This window comes from Trachurus japonicus, chromosome 9 (genome assembly GCF_045865225.1).
Source record: "Trachurus japonicus isolate A0001 chromosome 9, Traja_1.0".
Classification (NCBI taxonomy): Eukaryota; Metazoa; Chordata; class Actinopteri; order Carangiformes; family Carangidae; genus Trachurus; species Trachurus japonicus.
The window spans coordinates 16,507,840-16,532,755 of NC_140915.1; the positions used below are offsets into that span (position 1 = coordinate 16,507,840).

Consider the following 24,916-nt stretch of genomic DNA (forward strand, 5'->3'; position numbering starts at 1 on the left):
GCTGTACTTCTGTTGTTAAATTTAGGCAACGATCATCCCCTTGTAAAACATTTTTTATCAATATCTAGGAACCAAAATACAAATGTGACCTGTGTGCTACTGCAAAGAGTTGGTCTGGATGTTTTGTGAGATGCTTCTTGGTATAGGAATTAGATTAACTAACTAAAGCTGTGAAAGAGATGCTCACCAGAAAGAAACAAACACGTGTTTTAGAAATGAAGAAGAGCAAAAGGAAAAAAAAACACACTTGACAGTTAATTCGCAAGTGCAACAAGGGGAATTACTCCTGAGAACTGTCTAATCTTCCTCAAATCCTCAGAGTTACAGAGCCTTTCAGGATGACAAGTCCTCTTATTGCCTCAACCACAAATGAGTTGTCCACCGGGGGTTTTGATCAGGATCACAATGACGTCAGACACACGCAAAGCCTTCCTCATTAACCTGTCCCGATCGTTATTGAGTGCTGTGTGTGTATAGGAGATTCCTCTACGACATCTCTTGTTTTGTCCCCCTCCCCACCTCCCCATCTCCCTCGTCTCTATTATTAACCTAAAGGACCCAGATTGAGCCTCAGACACAATCTGTGTGAGGCGTTGGAGTACTGACCTTGCTTTAGCCAAAAGCTCTACCAAGAATAGCAGCCTATATCATTACCTGGATGAAGTGCTAATACTGGTTTTCCATTAATATGATTATGCATTGGTCGGCGGTATCCCTTGGATACGCACTGAAATGATCAACGCACATGATGAATGATGTTTTTTTGTTTTGTTTTGTTTTTTTAATTTGTGTTGTTTTGAGGCTTAGAGAGACACATGACACAGCATGACGTGCGATCCCGTTATGTGTTACATATAACAGAGACGAGGACAGATGAAAACAAGGTTTCATATAAAGGCTATACAACGTTTGTTTAGGTCTATACAACTTGTGGTGTTTTTCCACTCCCTCCTGTAGCGTAGATGGCTAAAGGGCTCATTGTGCTTGAGGTAAATAGGTCACACTAATAAGAATTTATTATCAGTCCTACGTGACCACATGTATTGGTTCAGTCCAGCTGCATGGCTTCCTCATCTTGTACAAGGATGCAAACTTTTGCTAGTCCTCAGAAGAGTGAGAGTGGTATTTCTGTAGATTCATACAATCACACCCCCTTTTTCACATCATTGCATTGCTTTTACAATCTTAAAGGATATATTTTATCGATGCTTTAAAGTGCTGTGGTTTAGTTTCTGTGTTTTTGTTTTGAGTCTATGGATATTCTCGTTCATCCAGGTCATCATTATCTCTGGGCAACAAATTGAATCAAAGGCAATTGGACTTGTATTTTTGTTTTGAGATATTCTCTAGCTGAGGGTCAAAAAGCCTTGTTTGGTTTTGAAGATGCTTTTGAATGCAAGTGCTCCAACATTATTGAAATGGCCCACTAAATCACCGGAATAGCATATTAATAAAAGACTGTATTGTGCTTTAAAGCTATAAAAGAGCGAGCACTTATAAGTACACTATCTTTAACAATGACAACATGCTGCAGTACAGCTGAAGAACTTAGCAGTAGCTGAAAAGTTGAACTCACTAATTTGCACAAACCTTTACTGAAGTTATGTTCTTGATTCAGAAAACTCCATCATCTGCTACTATAGGACTCATCATGAACCAGAAAAAAACTCAGCATATTGCTTTTATTCTTTAATTTTTGCACTTAACAGATTTTCAAAGACTGTCCATTGTGAGATCTCAATCCCAATCAGCCACTTTCAAATTCAAATTCCCTCTCTTGAGCTTTTTTCTTCCTTTAATATAGTTGAAGCTGTTTATTTTTCATTTATTTCACTAACTGGACTGAAACTATAGGTGACCCTTTAATTTACAGGCTGTTAATTAGGTGATAATGTCAAGAAATACCTTAGAAATAACGGTCAATTTCACTGTAATGTCATGTTTTTCATAAAGGCATACACACACGCTTTTCATGCTTTGAATTTTTTCGGAAAGGCCAGAATTTTTCTCCACCAAGTCGTTGCAATTGGCCGTTATTTCTGGGCTATTTCTACACAATCAATCGTTATTTTTTGTCTATATTTCTCGACATTACTATTAAATTTACCATTATTCTAGACATTATGATGCAAATAATTTTTAGTTCTTGCCTATTTCTTGACATTTTCACATAATTAACAGCCTGTAAATTAAAGGGTTACTACCAAACTATTCTCTAAATCCAATGTTTTAGATATTTACCAATACTTGTGAAGTGAAAATATTAAATACAAACAGGATTGAGCAGTCCGTGCAAGGGCAGAGACAGAAGGTTTAAATAATAAAGTGTAAAAAAGAAACAGGGCTAATTTTCAGCTCCGGCCATGCTATTGTTAGCCAGCTAGCCCGAGCAGCTTATGCTTGTGCACCTGCCCACAGTACAGTATGTTCAGTCCCTTCTGGTTTTTTCGCCACAGCAAGGGAGTAAAGTTTGTCTTGCCAAATCTGCTCTGACTGCAGCTTTCGGGTGGCGATGCCACATGGTGGCTGGTTTTACATGTTAGATCAGGGGCACTGAACTCGCATCACCTGGAGGCCACATTGTCCTCACACACTGACACAGAGGCTTCTTGAGCGCTCAGAGTAAACAAAACCTCTCTTTTTTCCCTCCAGCAATGAATTTCATTGTGTGTACAGCTGAGTTTTACCTGTTATGCTTCTCTGCATGTGCAGGCTAATTGAATTCAGCCTAATTACATAGAGGAGGCGTCCCATTCAAATGTACACAGAATATAATCAACTGTCCACCTTTATTGAAACTGACAGTTTCACCCACTCACACCTGAAGTCTTTATTTTTTACAAGTTATGTCAAACTAAATGCTAAATGCCAAAGCTAAAACAAAAACAACTGTTAGAAATAGACTTAGGATACATAGACAGTGATTCAGGAGATCTTGTATCCATCCATCCATCCATCCATCCATCCATCCATCCATCCATCCATCCATCCATCCATTATTTCCTTTAAGCAGATCCCCATTAGATAATTAGACAAGATATATTATAAAGTCACTATCTATCTATCTATCTATCTATCTATCTATCTATCTATCTATCTATCTATCTATCTATCTATCTATCTATCTATCTATCTATCTATCTATCTATCTATCTATCTATCTATCTATCTATCTATCTATCTATCTGATTTGAATGCTAACTGTGGCTAAACAGGATTAAAAGCAGACTACAGCTGAGCTGAGGCTGCATGCTGCTGGGAGTGTCGTTCGTTTTGCAGGTGTTTGGTCACAAACCAGAGTGTTTGGTCGGATCAGACGATCATCAAAGCGGTCGCAATTCATCCTGCGGGCGACATGAATGTCTGAACCAAATTTCTTGAAATCTGTCCAAAATTTTTATTGAGATCAAAGTGTTGGGTTGGCTGACGGACAGCTTGACAGACTGAACGCTGCCATCCCTGGAGCCGTGCCACTATTGCCACGGCTAAACAGAAATATGGGGATCACTCCACAGATACTAAAAAGAAAGATACATAGCAGTATTGATGATCTCTCTATCAATCTCTCTCATTTACACTAAATAAAACAGCTACTTACTGTAACTGCTGTTGTTGCATTTATTCCTTCATAGCATAAACAAATACAAGTGGCAACGGTGTATATTTTAAGTCGAGGTATTATGAGAGTTGCATTACTGTAACACATTTAGCCTCGGTGAATGTGTGTTTCTCTGTAGGTGTGGACTGAGTGTAGTCGCCTCATTGGGCAGAGTGTCAGCGAGCCGTGGGCAGCCGCTGTGGGGTTTTTCTGTATTCAGAGGTGACTTGCTCGTCCCTCCTCCACTGGTTTCTGCTGTGGTACTGTATATGTGCTGATGTACAAGGCCTGCAGGCAGCGCTGTCTAATTTCTAGCAGTCATTTTGTATGTGTATGTTTTGGATCGGGGCCATGCACATGCATCATCCTTAAAAGTCTTCGAGCATCACGTCACCCACTGTGGGCCTGCAACTTATTTTACCACCGTGTTCGGTCCAGACCAGTTGTTTCAGCTCAGATACCAGTATATTTTAAGTACTGTCTTACAGAATCAAACTAAATATCTCTCTTTGTTTACTGTCTCCTGGATGGTGGCAGGCAGCACACTGGGAAATAACAGATACAGTAGTTTAAAGTATATCTGTTGTTTCTTCTCATGTGTGCAAATTATTAAATCAGATTATAATATCGGTTGGTGTTGCTTCCTGGAAAAAAAAGAAGTATTGACTCTTTTTTTCCATTTATGGTTCATCAAATACAATATTTTTTAAAATCATTTTTATTGTTTGATTTTCTGTGGATATGTGTGTGTCGTGTGGTGGTTTTTGTCAGTGCCGGATGCCTTTTGGCTTTTTTCCCTGAATCTCTTCAGATGCCTGGTGGTTTACATAAAAAAAAAAAATACATGTGGGTGATAAGAACAGTGTCGTGTGTTGCTGTTGTACATCTGAAACTGCAACAGTGCAACAGTAAATCTGAAGTCCTTTTGCGCCACTTCTGCCAATATGGACCCTGTGATGAGCAGAGAGCAGTGCAGATTTGATCTTATAATGTTAAATAATAAATGTTTCTCACTTAATAAAAACATGTGTAATCCGTATACATTGATTTATCCAGTTATGTTCAGTTCACTTTTATTCAATTCAACTTTAATTCATTTTTTCCATCAATTTTTTTAGTTGCAAATCAATCTGCTGACAACATGTTGAATGTTAATAATCATAACAGAACATACTAATGAAAATAATAAAAATAAGACCCAAAATGACCTGTTTATATTCTCTTATGTGTGAAATTGAGTTATTATTGTTGCACTGTTGTGTTCTGGGACAAATTCAGCTGCATGGATTGACTGTGTTGATCTATGCTTCTTGGAGACATGTTCTTGACAATAATCTATTTTAAATCTTACAGAATGATCATAATTATTTTCTTTTAAGATGACACCTCAAGTGTCTTAATTAATGGTCAGACAGACTGTCCATGTTGCTGTCATAGAGTAAACTGTCTGATGATGTGGATTGTGAGTAAACTCTTGCCCAGCTTCCAGTTTTTGTTTATTTTTATTTTGTTTTGTTTTTTTCTCTCTCTCTCTCTTTGAGCACAGGTTCACTGGGAGGTCAGCGCACTCTCATCCTTGTGCTCAGCGAGAGACAGCACTTCACTCTGAAATACATTTTTAATAGCAAATAAATAGTGACGTCTTAAATGGGAGTTATTTCATAACAAAGATATTACTGTTTGCCATACAAATGCCAGAAAAAAAATACGCCAGTTTCTAATGTATTTCATAAATGCATGTGGGATGTGAAAGAAGCACATCTCTGACCTTTTGTGGGTCAAACACAACCTCAACATGTGAGGCAAAATGTTTACACAGCAGCAGCAGAACTGAAGGCTGAATACCCTGAGCAGTGCTAATAGGGTTATTATAACACAGATTATCTTCTCATTGTGATAATCAGGTTAATTTTTAGTGAGAATGTACAAAAAATGTTGCCTATCAAGCAAGAATCAATTCTTGAAATTCACAAAAGTTTAGTTAAGTTAGCAGAAGTTTCTCCATAAAGAAGATTATACAACATGCTGTAACATTAAAGCTGTCAAATCAAGTTTGAGTAAAGACCTGGTTGAATGACGGTCAAGATATAAGTGGTAAAGAATGGACGTAGCATCCGTGACGTCAACCATTGGTTTTGGGGAGTCGTTTTTATGACTCAAATATGGTGGCCTGAACAGCGCCATGTTGGATTGGCCGGCCGAGAACCCGCCCACTGGCCTCGAAGCAGCCTGTCTCCGGACCGCTCCGGACCTGTTACTCAACATTTCCGCGCCCTAATTGGCCAGAGTTTTAACCTAATAACAGTAAAACGGTAGAGTTAAACCCCCCCCAGAGTGTGTGCGGGGGTAGAAAGTATAGATTGAGACCAAAAAACGTTCTGACACCAGGCTTTGATCATGTTTATTGAGGATGTAAAGTCAGCAATTTTAACATGGGGGTCTATGGAGAATGCTCCCTTCTGACACCAGCCCCCAGAGGAAGCCGAGGGGATTGCAGTTTTTTGAACGCGGAAGTGAGCTTCACTTCTCAGACCGACAACTGCTCCCTTGGGTAACCCTCTGATACCAGAGCCAAACTAGTGATAATGAAAATTTAAATACAAAACAGTTATTGGAAAGTTTATTAAAGTGTTGGCAGTCTTCTTCTTTCTTGTTTGATGCAGTGGAACAGCTGTGGGACATGGATTGTGCCACATTTGCACCCTAAGTTTATGTGTAGTGTATTGTGTGTGGGAATCGATACAGCAGTATCAGTATTGCAATAATTTGTGTGGCATTCGATATTGTACCAATATTGTATTGATTCGTGGACACCAAGTATCAAGCTTTTATTATGTAAATTGCAAATACAGTACTTTGAATGACTTTGTTGTTACTACGTTATCTGAGATCAAAAATATCCAATAACTATAAACTTTTTTCTTAGTAAAACAAAGTATGATACCCTTGGTAATATTTACCTTGAATTTGATTTAGAGTTTTGTAAATATAAATATGTATGTCAGATGTGACAATATGTAGTTGTTGTCAGCTCTGGGGTCTCGCCCTGGTTACCTGCAGTATGGTCATCTTCAGTCTGTGGACTCTCCACATCCAAAACACTTTGCCCATGCAGGTATCAATGAATAATTTAATCAGTCTCAAAATCTCTTTTTTGGGAGGGGGGATTGAAAAACGTGGATAAAATGACTGCAAAAAAAGTTGGAGCCAAATCCAATCAGCTCAGACAAACATTCAAAAAGAAAAGAGAGAACAATACCAACAGGACTAAATGTCATCCTTCATCCGTTTACCTTTTTTCCAGGTTTTTGGACTCTGAAATTAAAATTGCAAGTAGTATAGTCACTAGATTACAGGTAGTCTGTGTTTGTGTACAGTATGTTGCATCAGTGTTGCATCATAACATGTACAAAGTTAAGACGATTACTGCAGGTCAGTGTGGATCCACTTCCCCATGTGCCTATGTCTGACTCCACCCTGTTTCCCTCCGGAGGAGCTGCTCACTGCAGCCGCAGCTTTCAGCCGCCAACCGCCGAGCAGCTCCGCCGGGGTAAACAGGCCCTAAGTGATCCTGGTTGTCGTGGTGGTTAAGAGAAAAAGGAGTGTTGCATTTATTTCCCATGCATTGGTTTTTGAGGCTGTGCAAGGGCTTCAGTGACTTTGCAGTACACAGTGAAGGCGACGTTGTCTCTTGACTGTGAAGCTGCTGATTGTGTTCATGTCTGTCAGGATTTTTGGGACTTTGGGTTTGAGGAAAATGTTTATGCTGAGTTTTTTAGTGAAATGTAGAGGCAGAAGAGGATAACGTTGTTGAAATTACAAGTAGGCTATTTTTCTCAAGAATTTTCAGGTTGCTCATAACATGTTTTGTAAAAGGAGTAAAACAAAGGGAATATTTAGAGTTCTCCTTATCTATAGGTTGTTATGCCATCATTTCACTGGTCCAGCCCACTTGAGGATAAATTGCGCTCTGTGTGGCCCCTGAGCTAAAATAAGTTTGACATCCCTGCTTTAAAGCTTTCTATAGTTTAGAACATTACTTTTCCTATGTTGCATCATCAGCCTTCTCTCAAACAAACAAAAAAAACAAAAAAAACAAAACCAAATCAATAATAAAAAAAGCAGTGGTAAAACAAAGAACTTAAAGCAGAAGTAAACGATCCGGTCATTTTGGCTAATGCTGCGTTCCAGGCAGGCTTTTGAAACCGTAAATTACAGCTTCAAGTCACGACTTACGACTTTGTAGCGTTCCAGGCAACCCACTCGTGTTTTTCCGACCTGTTTTACCTGTGAAAGTCACTATAACGGCCACTCGTAACTTCCGACCCGTGAACTCGTACCAGATCGAACTGGTACGACTTCACAGGTCGGAAAAAACACGAGTTACGGGTTGCCTTGAACGCACCATAACGTCTTGTCAGCCGATGGAGTTAGCAGCCCCCGCCCTCGTCATGGATCTATTGGTCCTCGTCCCTACGTCACCACATTCACGCGCATCCCTTGGCTGCACACACAGAGAGGACCGCCCCTTTATGCCGTTCTCTCTCCTCATTGGATAAAACTTGTAGGATACGAGAAAAGTTTTCTCTTCGGCTCAGAGCAGAGCAGAGTGACTGACAGACCCGTGTTTCGGTCCAAACACTCTATGTAAGTGATTGCTGTTGGAAGATATAACTATTTAAGACTTAGATTAACACAAAAATATCGCTTACTTCTGCTTTAAGTGAAAACAACAACACCCCCCCCAAATCATTTATTTTTGTTTTCAGTTATGAATATAGAGAGCCTAAGCGGAAGCAGGAAGTAACGGTCACCATGGGACCTCAACTCTGAAAAACTCGCCATTCAAATGAATGGGACTGAAAATTTTATTTCGTGATCCGTTTGAATTGTGCCATGAGAAAAAAATATGTCCTCTACCTGTTTAAAACATCACGTTTCATCCCGAGAAATCAGCCGTCTGTTGTAAAGCTATTGTAGAATAAAATTCAGAAGAATCTGTAAGCAGAAAGACTACAAGTCGCGTAGGTGACGTCACACACCAATTGCCGCCCTTTCCCGTGTCAGTTGGTGACGTATTTTCTGTGGGACACAGATCTGTAGTCCGCAGAGCGGTCTTTACACAAAATACATTCTTCTGTTGCCGTTTTATGATAAACGGCTGATTTCTCGGCATGAAACGTGATGTTTTAAACAGGTAGAGGACATATTTTTTTCTCATGGCGCAATTCAATCGGATCACGAAATAAAATTTTCAGTCTCATTCATTTGAATGGCGAGTTTTTCAGAGTTGAGGTCCCATGGCGCCGTTACTTCCTGCTTCCGCTTAGGCTCTCTATAGATAATGTGGACTTGAGACAAAGTTAAAATACAGAAGTTTGATGAGCATTAACGAAGCCTGTGTTTGTCCCTCTCCTCCCAGGGGAAGTTGGTGAAGTACTTCAGCCGCCAGTTGTCCTGTAAGTGCAAAGTGGCCTTAGAGGAGCGCAGCACTGAGCTAGAGGACTTCCCCCGCCTCGGCCACTGGTTCCGCATCGTCAACTTGAGGAAAGAGGTCACAGAGGTAAGAGTTCAAGCTGCCTCGTTTCTTTTTGTTTTTATGCCTCCATGTCAGCGACAGTCACAGCTGGAAGCGTATTGTTTTACGAGTGTCTGTACATCCCATTCTCATCATGGACATGACATCTCAGCAACACTGTGCCTTTAAATTTGACACTTGATGAACTGATCAGATTTTGGTGCTCAAAGGTCAAAGTTCAAAGGTCAGTGTCACTGCGACCTCTCAGGATTTTAGCCTTGTGAAGACTATCTTCAAATTGTGCACAAATGTAACTTGGACTCAATAACAAACTTATTAGACTTTGGTGGTCAAAGGTCAAAGGTCACAATGTGAAATTCCCCAAAATGTTGCCTATCAATTAAAAAAAAGCAAGTTTATTTAAGTTATCAGAGGTTTCCCCATAAAGAAGATATAGACAACATACTGTAACATTAAAGCAGTCAAATCAAATTAAGGTTACTGGTTGAATGACAGTCAAGGTATAAGTGGTAATCCTCTGATACTAGAGCCAAGCAAGTGATAATGAAAATTTAAATATGAAACAGTTATTGGAGAGTTTATTAAAGTGTTAGCAGTCTTCTTTCTTGTTTTTGTTGGTGCAGTGGAACAGTAGTGGGACATGGATTATGCCACATTTGCCCCCTAAGTTTGTATTGTGTGTGGGAATCGATACAGCAGTATCGGTATTGCAATAATTTGTGTGGCATTAGATATTGTACCAATATTGTATTGATTAAAGGATGGCAAGTACAGTATCACTTGAAAAAGTGCAGAAAAAAAATCTACCCTGACTGCTCTGAGAATCAGTTGTCTGACGTCACACAACAATCTGCACCCGTGCAGAACCACACTGTCAATGGTAAAACATTGATTAAAATGCTATTTTAAATGCCAAAATACATCCTTTGTACCTTTAGCCATCGGGCTTTTATGATTCTTCTGCAAATGGTGATGAGCTGACGGACAAATTCATTTCCCTTTGGGAATTAATGAAGTAATTCGTAGGGGAGACTGGGGACAGTCGCAACAGCGGACGGTTGCAACAAGTTTTTATTTCTCCAATCAGAAACATGTTAGAGTGATGACATTCACACTAGTGTGAGTGTCATCACTCAAGCATGTTTCTGATCTAACTGAGGGAGCAAGTCTTGCTCAGTTAGACCCTCTGCCCACCAAAAAGACAACATAGAGAGACATACTGTATAGAGACAACAAAAATAGAGATAACTATTCACCATCTGCTCCTGTTTATACTGAGACAAAGTTGTTTTGAAAGTATGAAAGTAGCTTTTTTCATTAGCTGTTTTTATACTGTCCTGACGTTTTGTATAAATCAATCCAAACTTACCTAGTCTGAATCACTGTTTTGCTGACTATAAAGTGACATGGTTAACATGTGTCAATGTCATTGTGTCTAGCTATGTTTTGTCATGGCTGCGGTTGCAACTCATTGCAGCTGCCATTTGAATATGGAAGTGCATGTGCAAATGCAAATGTATAAAATTGCACATTTTTAGAGTAAAATAGGCACATTTCTATCTATTTTATTCCTGATGATGAACCGAACAGCCAATTATATTAAACCATGAGAGAAAGATAACAAAAAGAAACAGAAAGAAACAAAATAATTCCCAAAATAACTTGTTGATAATGAAATATGCAGTTATGGTTGTATCTGATGTAGGTACTATGGGACAATAGCCACATATATTTTCCTATGAAAATAGAAGAAAAGTAATTTATTTGATGTCATACAGTGAATAAATCATCCAAAAGTAGAGTAAATGTCTAGTTTTTTTGTATTGCAAGTTGTTCCACTCTTCTTGTCTCTCACTAAGCTATTGAGTTTTAATACCACTGGTAACTTCTGCACATTGACTCAAGGCCTAGCCTATATGTTCTACGCAAAACAAAACTCCAACTGTTCTTTGATAAATACTCCTAAATAAATAAATAATACTGTAGCACAATGCATATGTTAGGAATACTATGCATAGTGTGAGACAAAAATCAAAAGTTAATTAGTGAAATTTAATTTATGTTTAATATGTTGCAACCGTCCCTGATCCGTGTTGCAACTGTTCCCACGTTTGGGGTCAATTGAAACGTCTGAATTCACATTCAAACAAATATTGTGATTGATATGTCACATGTTACCATCTTTAAATGACATGGTTAATTAGCAGACACATGTATCTTTAATTGATAAAAGTTTGGTGAGCCTAGTCCAAATAGTCTCTGAGTAACTGAGAAAAATGTGTGTTGCAACTGTCCCCGGTCTCCCTATTCATATTAAAATGTTATGAAATATACAATATTTCCTTACAGAGGACAGGACAGATGATGGCGATATTTATAGGCAGTGCTGAAAACTGTATGTGCAGGCAAATACTCTCGCTTGCAGGTTTCATTCGTGTACAGATGAATTCAAAATATCTCTGTTCAAAGTGTAGCCTACTGTACACCTCTGTACACCGCATACCTGTGGGTTAACTATAAGAAAGCAAGCATGAAAAAACTACAGGTTGCTTATAATCATTAATGATGCCTTAAGAATTTTACTTGAAATACCTTGATGGCTGAGTGTGAGCGAAATGTTCGTAAATGCATATGTCAACACCATGTTGCGGTTTTGAGGGATGTAAACAGCCTAAGCAGGGGAACTTCAATCCGCAAAACAGGAGCAATTAAACTGAAAATCTTCAGATTCCTTCTTTTAGACCTAAAATGTTAGGAAAATACAGCCTGAGTTGAAGTTGCCCGGAATTGTCCTTTAACGCTGTACTCAGTGACCCCGGTTCAAATCCCACGCCGAGTGGCCCTATCCTGTGTGTCATCCATAGACTTCTGTCTCCCATTTCTTGTCTCTCTGTCCCTGTCCATTAAAAGGCCAAAAAATATACTTAAAAAAATGTATACAGTTACGTGTTGGCTTGATGCCTCAGAAAATCATATATTTAATAGTTTGACCCACATCAACTGTAGCTCCATCCATCAGGTATCAATCTCTGGTACAGTTGTCTCTTTTTAACTTAGTTAATATCTAATATCTATTATAATATTATTATAATGTCATTTTTATGTATTTTTTGTAGCTTTAAATTCTCTTTTATTGTAGGCTAGCCTATGTGTTGTGTGTCTGTTGTTGTGTTCGTCTTGCCTGGACCTTGAGTCTGAAATATCCCTACCTTGTAGGAACATAGTAAATTTGTGTTGTTATTTCTCTTTCATTTTAAATTATCTGTTTAATTATTTTAAAATGCTTCTCTTTAAAATTAATTTTGTGTCCTTTGTAATGTTTTTATGCGTGAATGCAAAGTTTTTAAAAGGGAGATTGTCCGAGCTCCGAGTTATCGCGAAGGCAGCATGAGTTTTTTTTAGTTTGACGTTAATCATGACTCGTTGTTCGGCGCTAACAGACTAGACTGAACAAACTATCGGTAAGAAGAAGCCTAAATGTCAGTTTTAATTTGTACGCAGCTCATTAAAAGCGAGTTCCAGTGTGCTATGCCCTGAAAACGGGAGGCTGTGGTGGACCAATTTTATATTAGCGCCGTCAGTAACTGATTCACTCTGCTAATGTGGCTAGCTGACTGTTGGCTAACGTTAACGCTACAGTATGCTAACCGTAGCTAGGATACGCAGATGTCAATCAAACATGTGACTCGCAGCGGCAGATCAAACAGGTGTAGTTCTTTATTTGTGTAATATTTAGCCTAATAATAGTAATAATAATTTGTATATTTTAAATAATATTTAGTGAGAAATTATTTTACATATGTGTAACTTTTGTTGCACGAGTTTCACATTAGCCTATTTGATACAGGTGTGTGAATGGGTTTTTCACAAAATCTACTGCAATAGTAGTAGCAAAAAATGTTAGCTTGCAAGTTTTTTAATCTGTGATTTGTAAAACAGGTTTTGTGCACCTGTAATTAAGGATTTGAGGAGGTGTAACTGTTGTGTTGTGTTTGTGGGTGAAAAAGAAATTTGCAAGTGCACAACTCATGGAGCTCTGTGACCTCAAATTTACCAATACAACTATTTCATACAACTACAAATTCCACTTTTTACAGGTGCCCAAGAGCTTTGCACCAAAAATACCTTCATATTTGTTACATGTCAGTGATTATGAAAAACTCCCACAAAGCACTGTGTTGTAAAATGCATGTGCTGCTACTAATATGAAAAGAGTATATTTTTAGACACATTTTCTTGAGTTTCACACAACTCCCCCCTTTGATCAGAGATTTTATTGTCATACAGTTGATATGTTTGATGACGTATGTGTGTGCACCCTGTGGTATGACATAAATACTACAGTGACCTCTTTCCACCTAAAGCATGATCAGCAAATAACATCAAAATTATCCACTTATTATATATCATCATTTGTTGAATTGAATTTTTCTGTGCATCTTTAACATTTAATGTTTCCAATTCCATGCATGTGTACCTTTGTATATCATGTACAGTATTTTCACAATGTGTGTGTGTGTGTGTTGTGCAGGAGATGAGCCCAGGTGAGGTGACCCTGGAGGGTCTGCTGGAGATGAGCGAGGAGCAGGTGTGTGAGCTGCTGCAGAAGTTTGGTGCCAACGAGGAGGAGTGTGCCCGACTCAACGCCTCCCTGTCCTGCCTCAGAAAGGCCCACCAGCTTGGTAAGAGATCCACCACCCAGGACACACACACAGGCACACATGAGCTCACACACAAACACACACCTGGCTATTGTTTCTCTTCCTCCAAAATATCTGGAAAGGGAAATACTGGTGTCCATTTACTACAACCATACAGTGTGAACTTTATTCTTCGGTTTTGTTTTTTAAATGTGATCCCACTGAGCTTGAAATGACCCGTTATACACTTGCATAAGAATATACAGTACGCTTTTTTGTGTGTGTGTTTTATAGTCCCTTTCTTGCGATGTGTGTAATGTGATAACAGATTTGACAAAAACATACGAGGCAGAGTGAGAGTTAGTTGACATCTTAAACCCCAAGGCAGCCATGACCAGAAAATAATTGATTGTTATAAACAAATCAGTTTCACTTTTCAGACCACACATAGTTTGTGTACTGTAGATTGCATGTCTCAAATGGCCGAGTGTACTTGAATGCACCAACGAGGTCCGGTGTTAAGTGGTTGTGTATCATCACACTTCAATCATGTTACATGTTACAGTCAACGGCTGCTTAGAAAGTTGGAAATCTGTGATGATGGTGACACCAAAAATGTTCAGACCTTGTATTTATTTCAAACTCACTGATTTATAATCGTTTTTGCTTGATAAAAATCTGGAGAAGGACTGTCATTGTCCTGTTTATGAGAGCTTTTATTAGTTATTAAGAGCAGAGTCTAGTATAGGACAGTAGTATATAGACTCACCCTAACAAAGCCAGGGATGAAGAAACAATTACATTATTATCCAATCAATATCACTTTATAATACATAAATATTATACAGCATATATAAAATAAATAATACTGGATGCTGCCATTGATGTGTATTATTGTTATTACATGACAGGGCTAAAAACTATGATTTATTTATTAATGTCAAAGAGCTCAGCCAAAAGAAAAGAGTTTAATTCCTGATGTGTTATTTTTGAGTATCTGTCAGAACATTTACCATCCAAAATATGCTTTTTTATGAGACTATATTTTCTCCATAACACAATTGCAAATCTAAACCACAGAAATGAGCAAGTGAAGTCAGTAAAGTAATTCACACATGTTTGATGACCCTCACAACAGTTCCCCATTATATTTTGTTATTATATCATAAAACAATTAGATAACCTATCTTAACCCTCACTGTGAAGCAGATATTAATAAGATCATTTGTAGGCTACTTAGTTTACTTTTTATATTTCTATAACACCACCACAAAGAGATTAATCTATGTTTGGAGTTTAATCCATAAAGCAGTTATATTGTACAGGCGACAGACTTCTAGTAGATCTGACAGGACAATTCAGCTCTGTCATGTATTTTTTTTAAAATTTTCATTGAGTTTATTCTGATGAATATGTTTTAACCGGGTTGATAATAGTCCTAATTCTCACAGAAGTTACTGACCAGAACAGTAAGTGTCTGTACAGCAGGTGGTGCTGTTCACTGTCTTCACTCCGAACAAAACCATAAATCAACCTGCAGCACCACTCCTGGGCCACAATCACCATCAGTATTGTTTTTATTAGTGGATAAATCCCTTTAATTTCACTAACGATTATCAATACAACAGCAACAATATAAACACTATATGTAGCGTTACTTGTTGTGTCTGTGTCTCCACCATCATATTGTTATAGAAGTATAGTTATAGAAAGAAATCACTAGTTCCTCATTTGAAAACTGTTTTTTATAGAAAATCTGCAAATGTCACATTTCTGTCTCTATCATAAATCTTTGAATATAATATGTGAGTTATTCTGTTAGAATAAAGTATTTTGACCCGACGAGGAGTGAGGTGGTTGTAACGAGACAGAGGTGCAGCACATTAGAGTTGAACAGGTGATCACAGAGCAGGGAAACACATGAAGGCAGGAAGTAAAACACAAGGGAAATAATTTCAAAATAAAACGCCCAGACATCATCACAGTTAACACTGAATTGCATAGATTTATGTTCAGCTTAGATGTATAACAGGTGTAAAAACCAAGTCCAGGATGAATACAACAATAGTCAATTACCCTTCTTTTCTTTTTTATTATGACTCTGACAGACACTGTGGACCTCATGCTGCTGTGCTGCCATGGTTACACACCAGGTGGCGATACAGACCATCATTTATTTTTAGTCTCTTAAAGTTTTTTTAGCTGTTGCAATGTCACAAAACAACCAGAAGGGGGCAGTAGAGCTTCACTAAAACTCTTGTTGTAGTGTTTAATAACAACCTTTTCTGAACTCATTTGATAACGTATCTGCTTCTCCTCTACTCCCACACACACACACACACACACACACACACACACACACACACACACACACACACACACACACACACACACACACACTCTCGTACTTCTGTTCTGTAACAGATGTCCTTTCAGACGGAAGGCTCTGCTGAATAATTAAGCAAATTAACTTGATGAGTAGTTTTTCTTCAATGTGCCCTCAACAGAGCAGTGCTTTGTGTGTTTTATGACTTGGCCTTTCTTCAAAGCATCATTAATCTTTTCTCTTGTGTAGTCAGAAAGAATTCAGACGACGTTTTTCAGACAAACAGATCGGCTTTAACAGGGAAAAAAAAGGCTTGAAACCAGGCTGTTTGTGAGTCTGCAGGTATCCAGGTGTCCTCTTCAAACACACTCACACCTGTCTGTCGGTCCCTGTGCTCATTTGTCAGCTCGTCTGTCGGGGCTTGCCCACCTGACTCTGCGTGTGTGCGTGTGTGTGCCTCTTCAACTTCCTGCCCGGATCAGTCTGTCTCGGAGGTCTTGATCGGGGGCGGATGTTGTCCAGAAAGACAGACAGGCGTCCCCCCTCGCTGGCTGGCTGGCTGGCTGGCAGACAGAGTCGGCCAGGCGGTCTCAGCTGCCCGTGCCTTCGCCGGTCCAGCTGGACTCGGACCAGTCAGGCTTCAGCAGGCGTCTCCGGAGGCCGGCTCACTGTCTAGGAGTTTGGCAGCGTTCGCTTCGCTCTGTGTCGCCGTCACCGTTTGCCAAAATATTGATTGTTCAATCTGGACCACCATGCATAAAAGTGTAGCACAATTAGATCTGGAGGCATGATACAAACATGACTAAAAATTTGATATAATTATTCTGAGAGAGCCATTATAACTGGAAGGACAGTGTGTTTGTGTACAACGACAATAAACACTTATCTTTTTAGCCTCAGTTACATATTTTATATGTGTACCAGTTCGTTGTTTTCTATTATGGCACATCACAAAAGTTGGATGGTGTAGTCCTGGTTCATTAAAGAATTATGTTGGATATAATATATTGGATATATATTTTTTTTTAATAGCACTGCATTATGCCCTTTAGCAGAGATGCCCTTTACGATAAGACACACACACACACACACACACACACACACACACACACACACACACACACACACACACAAAAACTTAACGTGCACTGGCTTTTTCTGCATCCTTCAACCTCCTCATCTCTCCATCTTCACTGGTTGGAGTTTGCTCAGTTGTCATGGAGATACTGTAGGTCGCTCCAGGAGACTCTTGGCTCTCCAAAAGAAAAAGAAATGGCTGGATGTGAACGTCCTCCCTCTCCGTCTCTCTCTATTCAAATGAATGAAGTTTAAACACACACGATCGATCTTCATTAAACTGTAAAAAAACCCACAACACGCAGCCTAAAATATTCATCCATGTTTTTTTATGGATTGAATTGATTGACCTTTGAACCCAGAGCCTGGAAACAGCGAGTTTACTGAGGAGGAGGGGAAGGGGGAAACAGGACATATAGTGGATACAAAGCTGTCAGAGTTTTTAGGTGTGTGGTGCGAATTTTTAATTAAAATACGCAGCTCTCCAATAGACTGAGCAGGGGTTAAAGATCATAGAAACTGTGTTTGTACAGAGATAAAACGTTACAATCCCCCTTCTCATATAAAACCACCTGTTCTCTGTTATCGAATCACAAGTTGTGCTCTGTGTTTGTTTCATATCTTTACTTGTCTGCTGTCTCTCCTCTCTCACATCCTCCTGTCCTGTTTATTGTTTTATCGTCCTCTTTCTCTGCCTCTCTTCTTCTTCTTCTTCTTCTGCCCATCACCTCCCTCCCTGCCTGCCTCCCCCTCTGCCTCCCTCTCTAAAGGCAGGGTCTGGCCACACACACGTAGCCACTAATGGGCTCTCTTAACAGGGGGGGTCGGCTAGAGATGTGTGAATGCACCACAGCAACAATAACACCACCACCGCTACACCGCTACACCACCACACAGAGCGTTGAGAGGCACTTTTCAGCTGAGAGAAATACAGGGTTGTTCAGCAGCATTCTTCATATTCTTACCCAGATGGAGCTTGGAGAGCGAGATGTGTCATAGCTCTGAAATCTCGCCACATTTGCACATCTGTGTGTGTGTGTGTGTGATGGTGGGATTGTGCAAGTACCTGTGCGTCAGCATGTATGTATACGGGGTGGCACGGGCCCCACGAGAGCATTTAGGACTACGAAGCGGAGGATGTTCTTATGTCTTGAGTCTTTTTTTTTTTTCTTTAAAGAGTTATATTTTCCTCTTTTAAAAAATCTGGAGGTTGTTGCAAAAGTACAGATATAGTCGGCCATTATGAATGAAAGCAGAACGAAGGATTTGCAGATTTATCCGCATGCTTTTTCTCTCTTTTTTTTTCAAAGAAAATATGTTGCTCCAGTTTGTGAGTCATGAGGAATTAAGAGGAAAAAGAAAAAATTGGCAGACACACACACAAACACACAAACATTCATATACTTTACAATCCCCATACATCACACAAGTGGAGAAATAGAGGACATAATAATAAGTAAATGTAGCTGCTGCTGCTGCTGCTGCTGCTGCTCTGTGGTGTAATGGTGGAGGAAGGAAACTAATGCAAGTTAATAGAATTTTTTCACTACAGGCTCTTGGGATTGCAGTCCACGAGTTGCAATGAGGATGAGTCATACGATTCGGAGGCAGCCGGTCGGTTCTTTGTGCCGCAATATACACACATTATCCAGCCCGCCCCTCTAGACAAGTCCACACACACACACACACACACACACACACACACACTCAAACATTTTCACATGGAGAATTTCTTGACTTCTTCTGTTGATCAGGCTAATAGTGTTGATCTTTGCTCAGCACGACAGGTTGCCTTGGTGCCTTTCCTCTGTAATCTTTTGACAGCCCCAGCCGAATGTCCCCATGCCCTGCTTTTGAGACAGCTTCACATGCAGACAAACACCTAATTGGCTTCAAATGACATCGGTAAGAAGAAAAAAGAAAAAAAAAGGACGCAAAGAATTATGTGAGAATGAGGAGAAGAGAAAGAGAAGAGAAGGGGGATGGGGAGAAGAGGAAGGAGGATGTTGAATAACATGAGAGAAAATTAGGGTGAGAAAGAGGCAATGACGACAGGAGGTGAGGAAGAAGAAACGCAGTCATGTTGAGAAGAAAAGAGCAGATGCAACAGGGAAGGAAAGCGACCAGAAGAAGCGTTGACCGAACCCTCCACCCCCACCCCCCTCTCCAACACCCATCGTCTTGAACGCCCCCCCAGGTGGTCTTTATCGGCTGTTTAACTAATTAGCAGGGGCCCAACTTTGCGTCCCACTGATTACACAGCACAAACGCTACACTCAAAAGAGTCAGGATTTAAAAAAAAAAAAAAAAACGCTGCTGCATCTATTGAACTCAGCCGTTTGCCCTTTTCGCCAAACCCTGTTTACAGCGGCTGTAAGAGAGACCAGCTACTGTCCCAGTGGCATTTCACTGCCATTTAGCCCAAAGAAGCAACACATCTAGAGGTAATTAGTCCAATTATGAGGCTGTTATCTGCCTTTCTCAAACCCTCACTGCATGTTAAGATTGCCGCAGTAAATGGTGTGGGGCTGTGCTATTTGCATTAATCACTTGAGGAGGGAGAAGCAGCCTCTAACTGCTTCAGGTGCATTGTTTGGTTCGACAGTTGATGCGAAGATGCAGGGTTATTCAGGTGAGAGAGAGAGAGAAAATGGAAGATTGATGATGTGGTTTCAAAATTACATCCGAAGATATTATGCACATACTCAACCGGTGCTTTGCTAATGCATGGAGAGAAATAAGTCCTGAGAGGATTGGTTGAATGATGGGTTAGATATTTTAGGTGAAACAGTACATTTATTCATTCGCATTAAAGGCCCTAGCTTCTAAGAGAGTGATAATCATTATTTCTGTCTCATCTAGAACTGTTTAATAATGTAAAATTAAACACATTATCTCTCTTTTCACCGCTGTTTGAATTGAGAGCATCTCTTAACATCCTGATCAAATAAGTCAATCATAAATAAATGACGTCTAAATTTACGCAGCTTTCTCTATTGCTCCTTAGCCAAGGCTAGCATTGACTATGCTTTAGAGACGTTGAAAGTACTGCATCAAATTTCATTCCTATATTTGTCAAGAGTTTAAATTTTGCTTCTATAGGGAGCATGCTACTGTAAGCTAGCTCTAGCCTTTTGGCCTGTGCTATCATTTTCTGATACAGTTACTGTAGAGTCCAGGCTGCCTTAAAGAAGCAAGACATTTATAATCGCTTGTAAAAAAAACAAAAAACTTACATACATAGTGGTTAATGCTAATGAAATTAAAGCTTGCAAGTTTATGGCAAATCTGTTTGCAACATCTATCTACCCTCATTTGAGGTTATGTTTCTGTCCATGTGATGAATTTCACTCTAATCTGCGAATATTCGAAAAATAATGGGTTAGTTCCCGGTGATTATTGAATAGTGCTTTTGGTTGAATTACCCATCCCTACTAGGAGCGTACCTCCACTTCCAGGAAGACGTAAGGCCTAGTTGTATTTGTGTCGACATGATGGTTGTAAATTCAATGTTCAGGCAAGAAAATATATTTATTGTTTATTATTTAGCAACTAAATGCTACACCAGTCATTTGCTAACTTTTTCTGCTGTCATGTGTTTCTGAACCTTTCACTGAGCTAGCGTTGCTTCTTCTAGTCTTTGATGCTAAGTTATGCTAATCGCTGGTTTCTTAACATTCAATCATGAGGGTGGTTGTCAGTGATCTAATCAAACTCTTGGCTAGAAAGAGGTTTGCTTTTAATCAAACTAAGACTTTTAAACTATATAAAAAGGGATTTTAACTTTCTGCAGTAGTAAAAAAAAAATCACGTTCTTGTACAGTAGAAGTGAAAAGACTATCATGTCTTTGTTGTAGAAGTTCAAATTGCACCTTATACCGTTGTTTGGACTTTATTCTTGGCTCAAATAGAAGAGGATTTTCTTTCAGCTCCCATTTTTATATTAGAGGCAGTAATCCAGCTAATTAGAGCAGACATCCAGCAGAAATGTCTAGTCGAGAGGTAATATTTCAAGATGCACAATTATACCGTTTTATGATTTGGCTGGAGGCTGTGACAGTGATTGCTTGCTCATAGCACCATCAGGATTTTTTTTTTTGTACACTTGAAAATGGAAAGTGCTTGCAAATGCATCATGGTCATTTTATATTATGACACAGTTTAAATATTACTTGACGCAGCTGAAAGAGAAACGGCATTGACGATAAAGAGAAGCAACATTATAAGGTAAAATCCAGGAGCAAGACTGGGGAGATGTGTTCGCAGAAACTGATGAAGCATTGTCGAGACTTGATATCAGCGGGTACTGCTCCGTTGAAACGCCTTTCAGCCCCCGAAAGTCGTGATGAATTGCAAGACTTGTTTTTTTTAATCTTGTCAAAGTTCTCGATGAAAAGCAACTTCAAAAACTCTCTTAACAAGCAGAAGTCACACAAATGAACTGAAATTACAGCTGTCAAAGGGGTTATGCTCCAGTCTGTTTCTTCAGCTCATTTGGTGGTGGCGAGCTGCTTTTTGGTTTGCTTGAGGCTTTTGCTTAGGTGAGATCATGTGAAATAAGAAATTCATAAGTCAAGTCTGGTTACTATTTTGCTGAAGCAGTTGCTAAGAGACTAGTGCGCTTGATGAATTGACTCATTACTTGAAGCAACAGTTTCATGAGTGTGATTCAAGTTCATTGCTTTTCCTCGCAGAGAAATTTCACTTGGGTATCATCAGCGCTGTCAAAAACATTTTTTTTAAATTTTTTTTAAAAGTGAGGCTGCTTTATGCAAGAATATAATTACCAAAGGGAAGCTCATCATTTAAATCAAACGTGATTGGGTGACAGTTTCAGTTTCAAAAAAACTATCTGGTTAGAGTTTTGCCAGGTGCTAATTTTGAAACGGACAGTACATATTAACACCTCATGTGGTCGGTACGAAACACCTGCAGACCTGCGCCAAGGGCGATCAGCTCTCTTGCCTCCCATCTGCGATCTCAGCCTCATTGATATGAGTTGGCACCAGTTGGCTGTTGATTAGTTTTAGTCGTTCACGTGGGGTCAAGCTGAACTTTTACATCTCTTGAGTGCCCCGTTGTGGTTTTATTCCCGCTAATAAAGGAGGCTTGATTAAGCATCCTCCTCCATCTTTTCCCACATCTGTGGATGAGCACTCTTTTGGGCGCCCACTCGTCCGTTCTGCGTCTCGATATCCCTCTGAAGGGGTCTTCAGGGTCGAGATGTGAACCTCTAAATGCGGGGTTCAGGGACGAGTGTGAGCGCTGGTCCTCAGGCGGCCACACAAAGGGCAGCGACGGCTTGGCTCAAAACACTCCACTGACTAATACCCCATAGGTGTGAATTACAGCTGTGAATTAGAGCTGAGGTTAATCAGTCCTTGCAAATGTGCTCTGTATTTCGGGAACGCCAGTCCATGTTGGAGAGGACAGCTATTGTCATTAACATGGCTGCATGTCTTCTTCAGAAATGCTCTTTAGTTTCCAATTTCACATCTTGTGCTTTCACTTTTCAGCTGCTGACAAGCTGCACATTTCCATGACAAAGACAACACCAGCTTCTCTTATCATAAAACTTCAGTCTGAGTCTGGACATCATCGTTGTGATGTTAAATGTTTGGGATAATGTTTCCTTCATGATATATTTGTGCTCATGTTTGACGGATGCGTCACAGATTGAACTATATTTTCCTCCCCGATGATTGATTGCTATTGACAATTGTTTTTTATTCTCTATGTTCTCAGCTGGGAGCCTCCTGGATAGTAATTCAACGATTTAGCTTTGCATTTCTTCATCACTGGTTTCATTATGGAGTTTATACAAAACAAAACAGAGCAGAACAACACAAAACTAAAACAAATTGAAACAGCAGAACGAGGAATATTGTGTTTCTTTACTCGCTGCAGTCAAACTTTGGGCCTAAAAATAAACACAATGAGCTGTTCTCAAACTGACGACAGTCACATACCAAGAATTGGGTAATGATTTAAAAGTATTTTTATTTCACTTTTTTGTCATTTGGGGCGTTTTATCTCCTAGGTTTTATGATGAATGTCACAAACATCTTCCTTTTACCATGCAGAAATAGCAACACATACTAATACTCGCCAACTGAAGTGCTGATAGAAATAGTATCTGCTAAATGGTTAATAAAGTTCATCAGCTAGTTGCCAACTTCATCTAATACTGTAGCTCCTGGATGTTAATCTGGTAATTTTTAGGTGGTTATTCATACAGAATACTTAATTTCTGATGGTTAATGAGAGTGAAACATGAAATCAAAAGTACAAACTAAAAGATGCTAATCATTTTCTGTTTGATATGACTCAGCCAGTTATGCATTTTTGAGGGAAATGCATGACCAAAAATATTTAAAAAGAAAATAAACCCTTAAAAATTTCTGTATATTATGTCCCTTGTGTGTTTGCAGCCGTCTCTTCCCACAACACATCGTTCCTTGTGGCCTCTTCTCCATAACATTACAGAATAGGAAAGGCTGCAGGCCTTTTTTTCCCCATCAACTTTTGGTTCCTCTGGGACCTTTTTTTTCTCTTTTATAAGAGATATTTTCCGTGGTTCATTTGATGTTGCTGTTGTTGACACTGTGTTTGAAGTTTGTGTTTTTTGATGCTTATAGTTCCTCAGAGACCATGTCACTGGGAAGAAAAATAATGACAAAAAAAAAAAAAAATCAAGGTTGTTGACAGAGATTTACATTAATGGTGGCTCGGTGGTCAATAGCAGGTTTTTTTTTTTTAAGACTGTGAGGTCAATTTTGCTCCAACTCAGACATGCATGAGATACTACAGTAGATCTGCTGAGATGCTCCCAGATCAATTCCTGCCAACATTATGTTTTGTTTTCCTCAACAGCCTTTTGGCTATGCATAACTGCAGATGGAAAGGCAAGAAAAATATTGTAGACAATTTCAGCTGTGTCTCTGCCAGATCAATAAACACCTTCTTTTCTTTTTTGTTGCTTTTTTTCTGAAGAACAACTTGAGGAGGATAAATTTCACAGTAACGGAGGTAAAGTATTGTCATCCGAGCTCAGAAGCACTCATTCTGGCTGCTCACCTTCAAGTCTTATTTCGTTTTCTTTGCCTCTTTGCCTTTTTTTGTCTTGTTCAACGGAAAGTTGAGTTTCGGTGGAAGTCGGCTTGTGTTATGACTCATGCAGCTTTGCCTTGTTCTGTTTCGGTGCACTCCTTCATGTCTCTCACTTTTTCTTCTTTTTTTTTTACTCCATTCATTCATGCTTCGCAATGCAACTGCACTACGAACTGCAAAGTTAATTCTTCGTCACCCAAATTGGGCACATTTGATGGTCGTAAATGTCTGCTGCCTGCTGCCAGGATTACTCTCTCTGCTGCAATCAAGAAGTAGATATTTTAGTATTAAGAGCATGTCAACAACCAATTTAGTCTAACTACACACACACTTTCATGCATATTTGCCCAGGTAGAGATTTTTTACAGAGTGCTCTGCTCTCAGTGATTAAAAAAAAACCTGTCATATTTCAACAGCAACCTCTTTTTACACAAGAACTGTTTCAACACTTTTCATAGCGACTCACGCTTCAGTAGAAAGTAGTTACAATGAGGATGAGTGTGGTTTATCCAAGATATTGTGTCAGGAAGTGTTGCTGTTTCACTTTTCAAAATGTCATTTCTAAAAACCAACCCGTAGGTGTGGAGTCCAAACCTGGGCAAATTAAAACTAATCCATTTGCATGG

General features: G+C 39.4%; 1 protein-coding gene across 5 annotated transcripts in view; it reads left to right on the forward strand.

Moving 5' to 3' along the window:
* Nucleotides 1-24,916, forward strand: part of ksr2 (kinase suppressor of ras 2) — a 118,611-nt gene that overhangs the window by 4,602 nt on the left and 89,093 nt on the right. For 3 of the 5 annotated variants that reach the window (XM_085786273.1, XM_085786269.1, XM_085786270.1), the window contains exons 2-4: nucleotides 9,021-9,161; nucleotides 13,669-13,819; nucleotides 24,174-24,209. In XM_085786273.1, coding sequence (XP_085642399.1) covers nucleotides 9,021-9,161; nucleotides 13,669-13,819; nucleotides 24,174-24,209 — 328 coding nt within the window. The remainder of the gene's footprint in view (nucleotides 1-9,020; nucleotides 9,162-13,668; nucleotides 13,820-24,173; nucleotides 24,210-24,916) is intronic. The other 2 variants (XM_085786271.1, XM_085786272.1) reach the window with 1 other exon arrangement.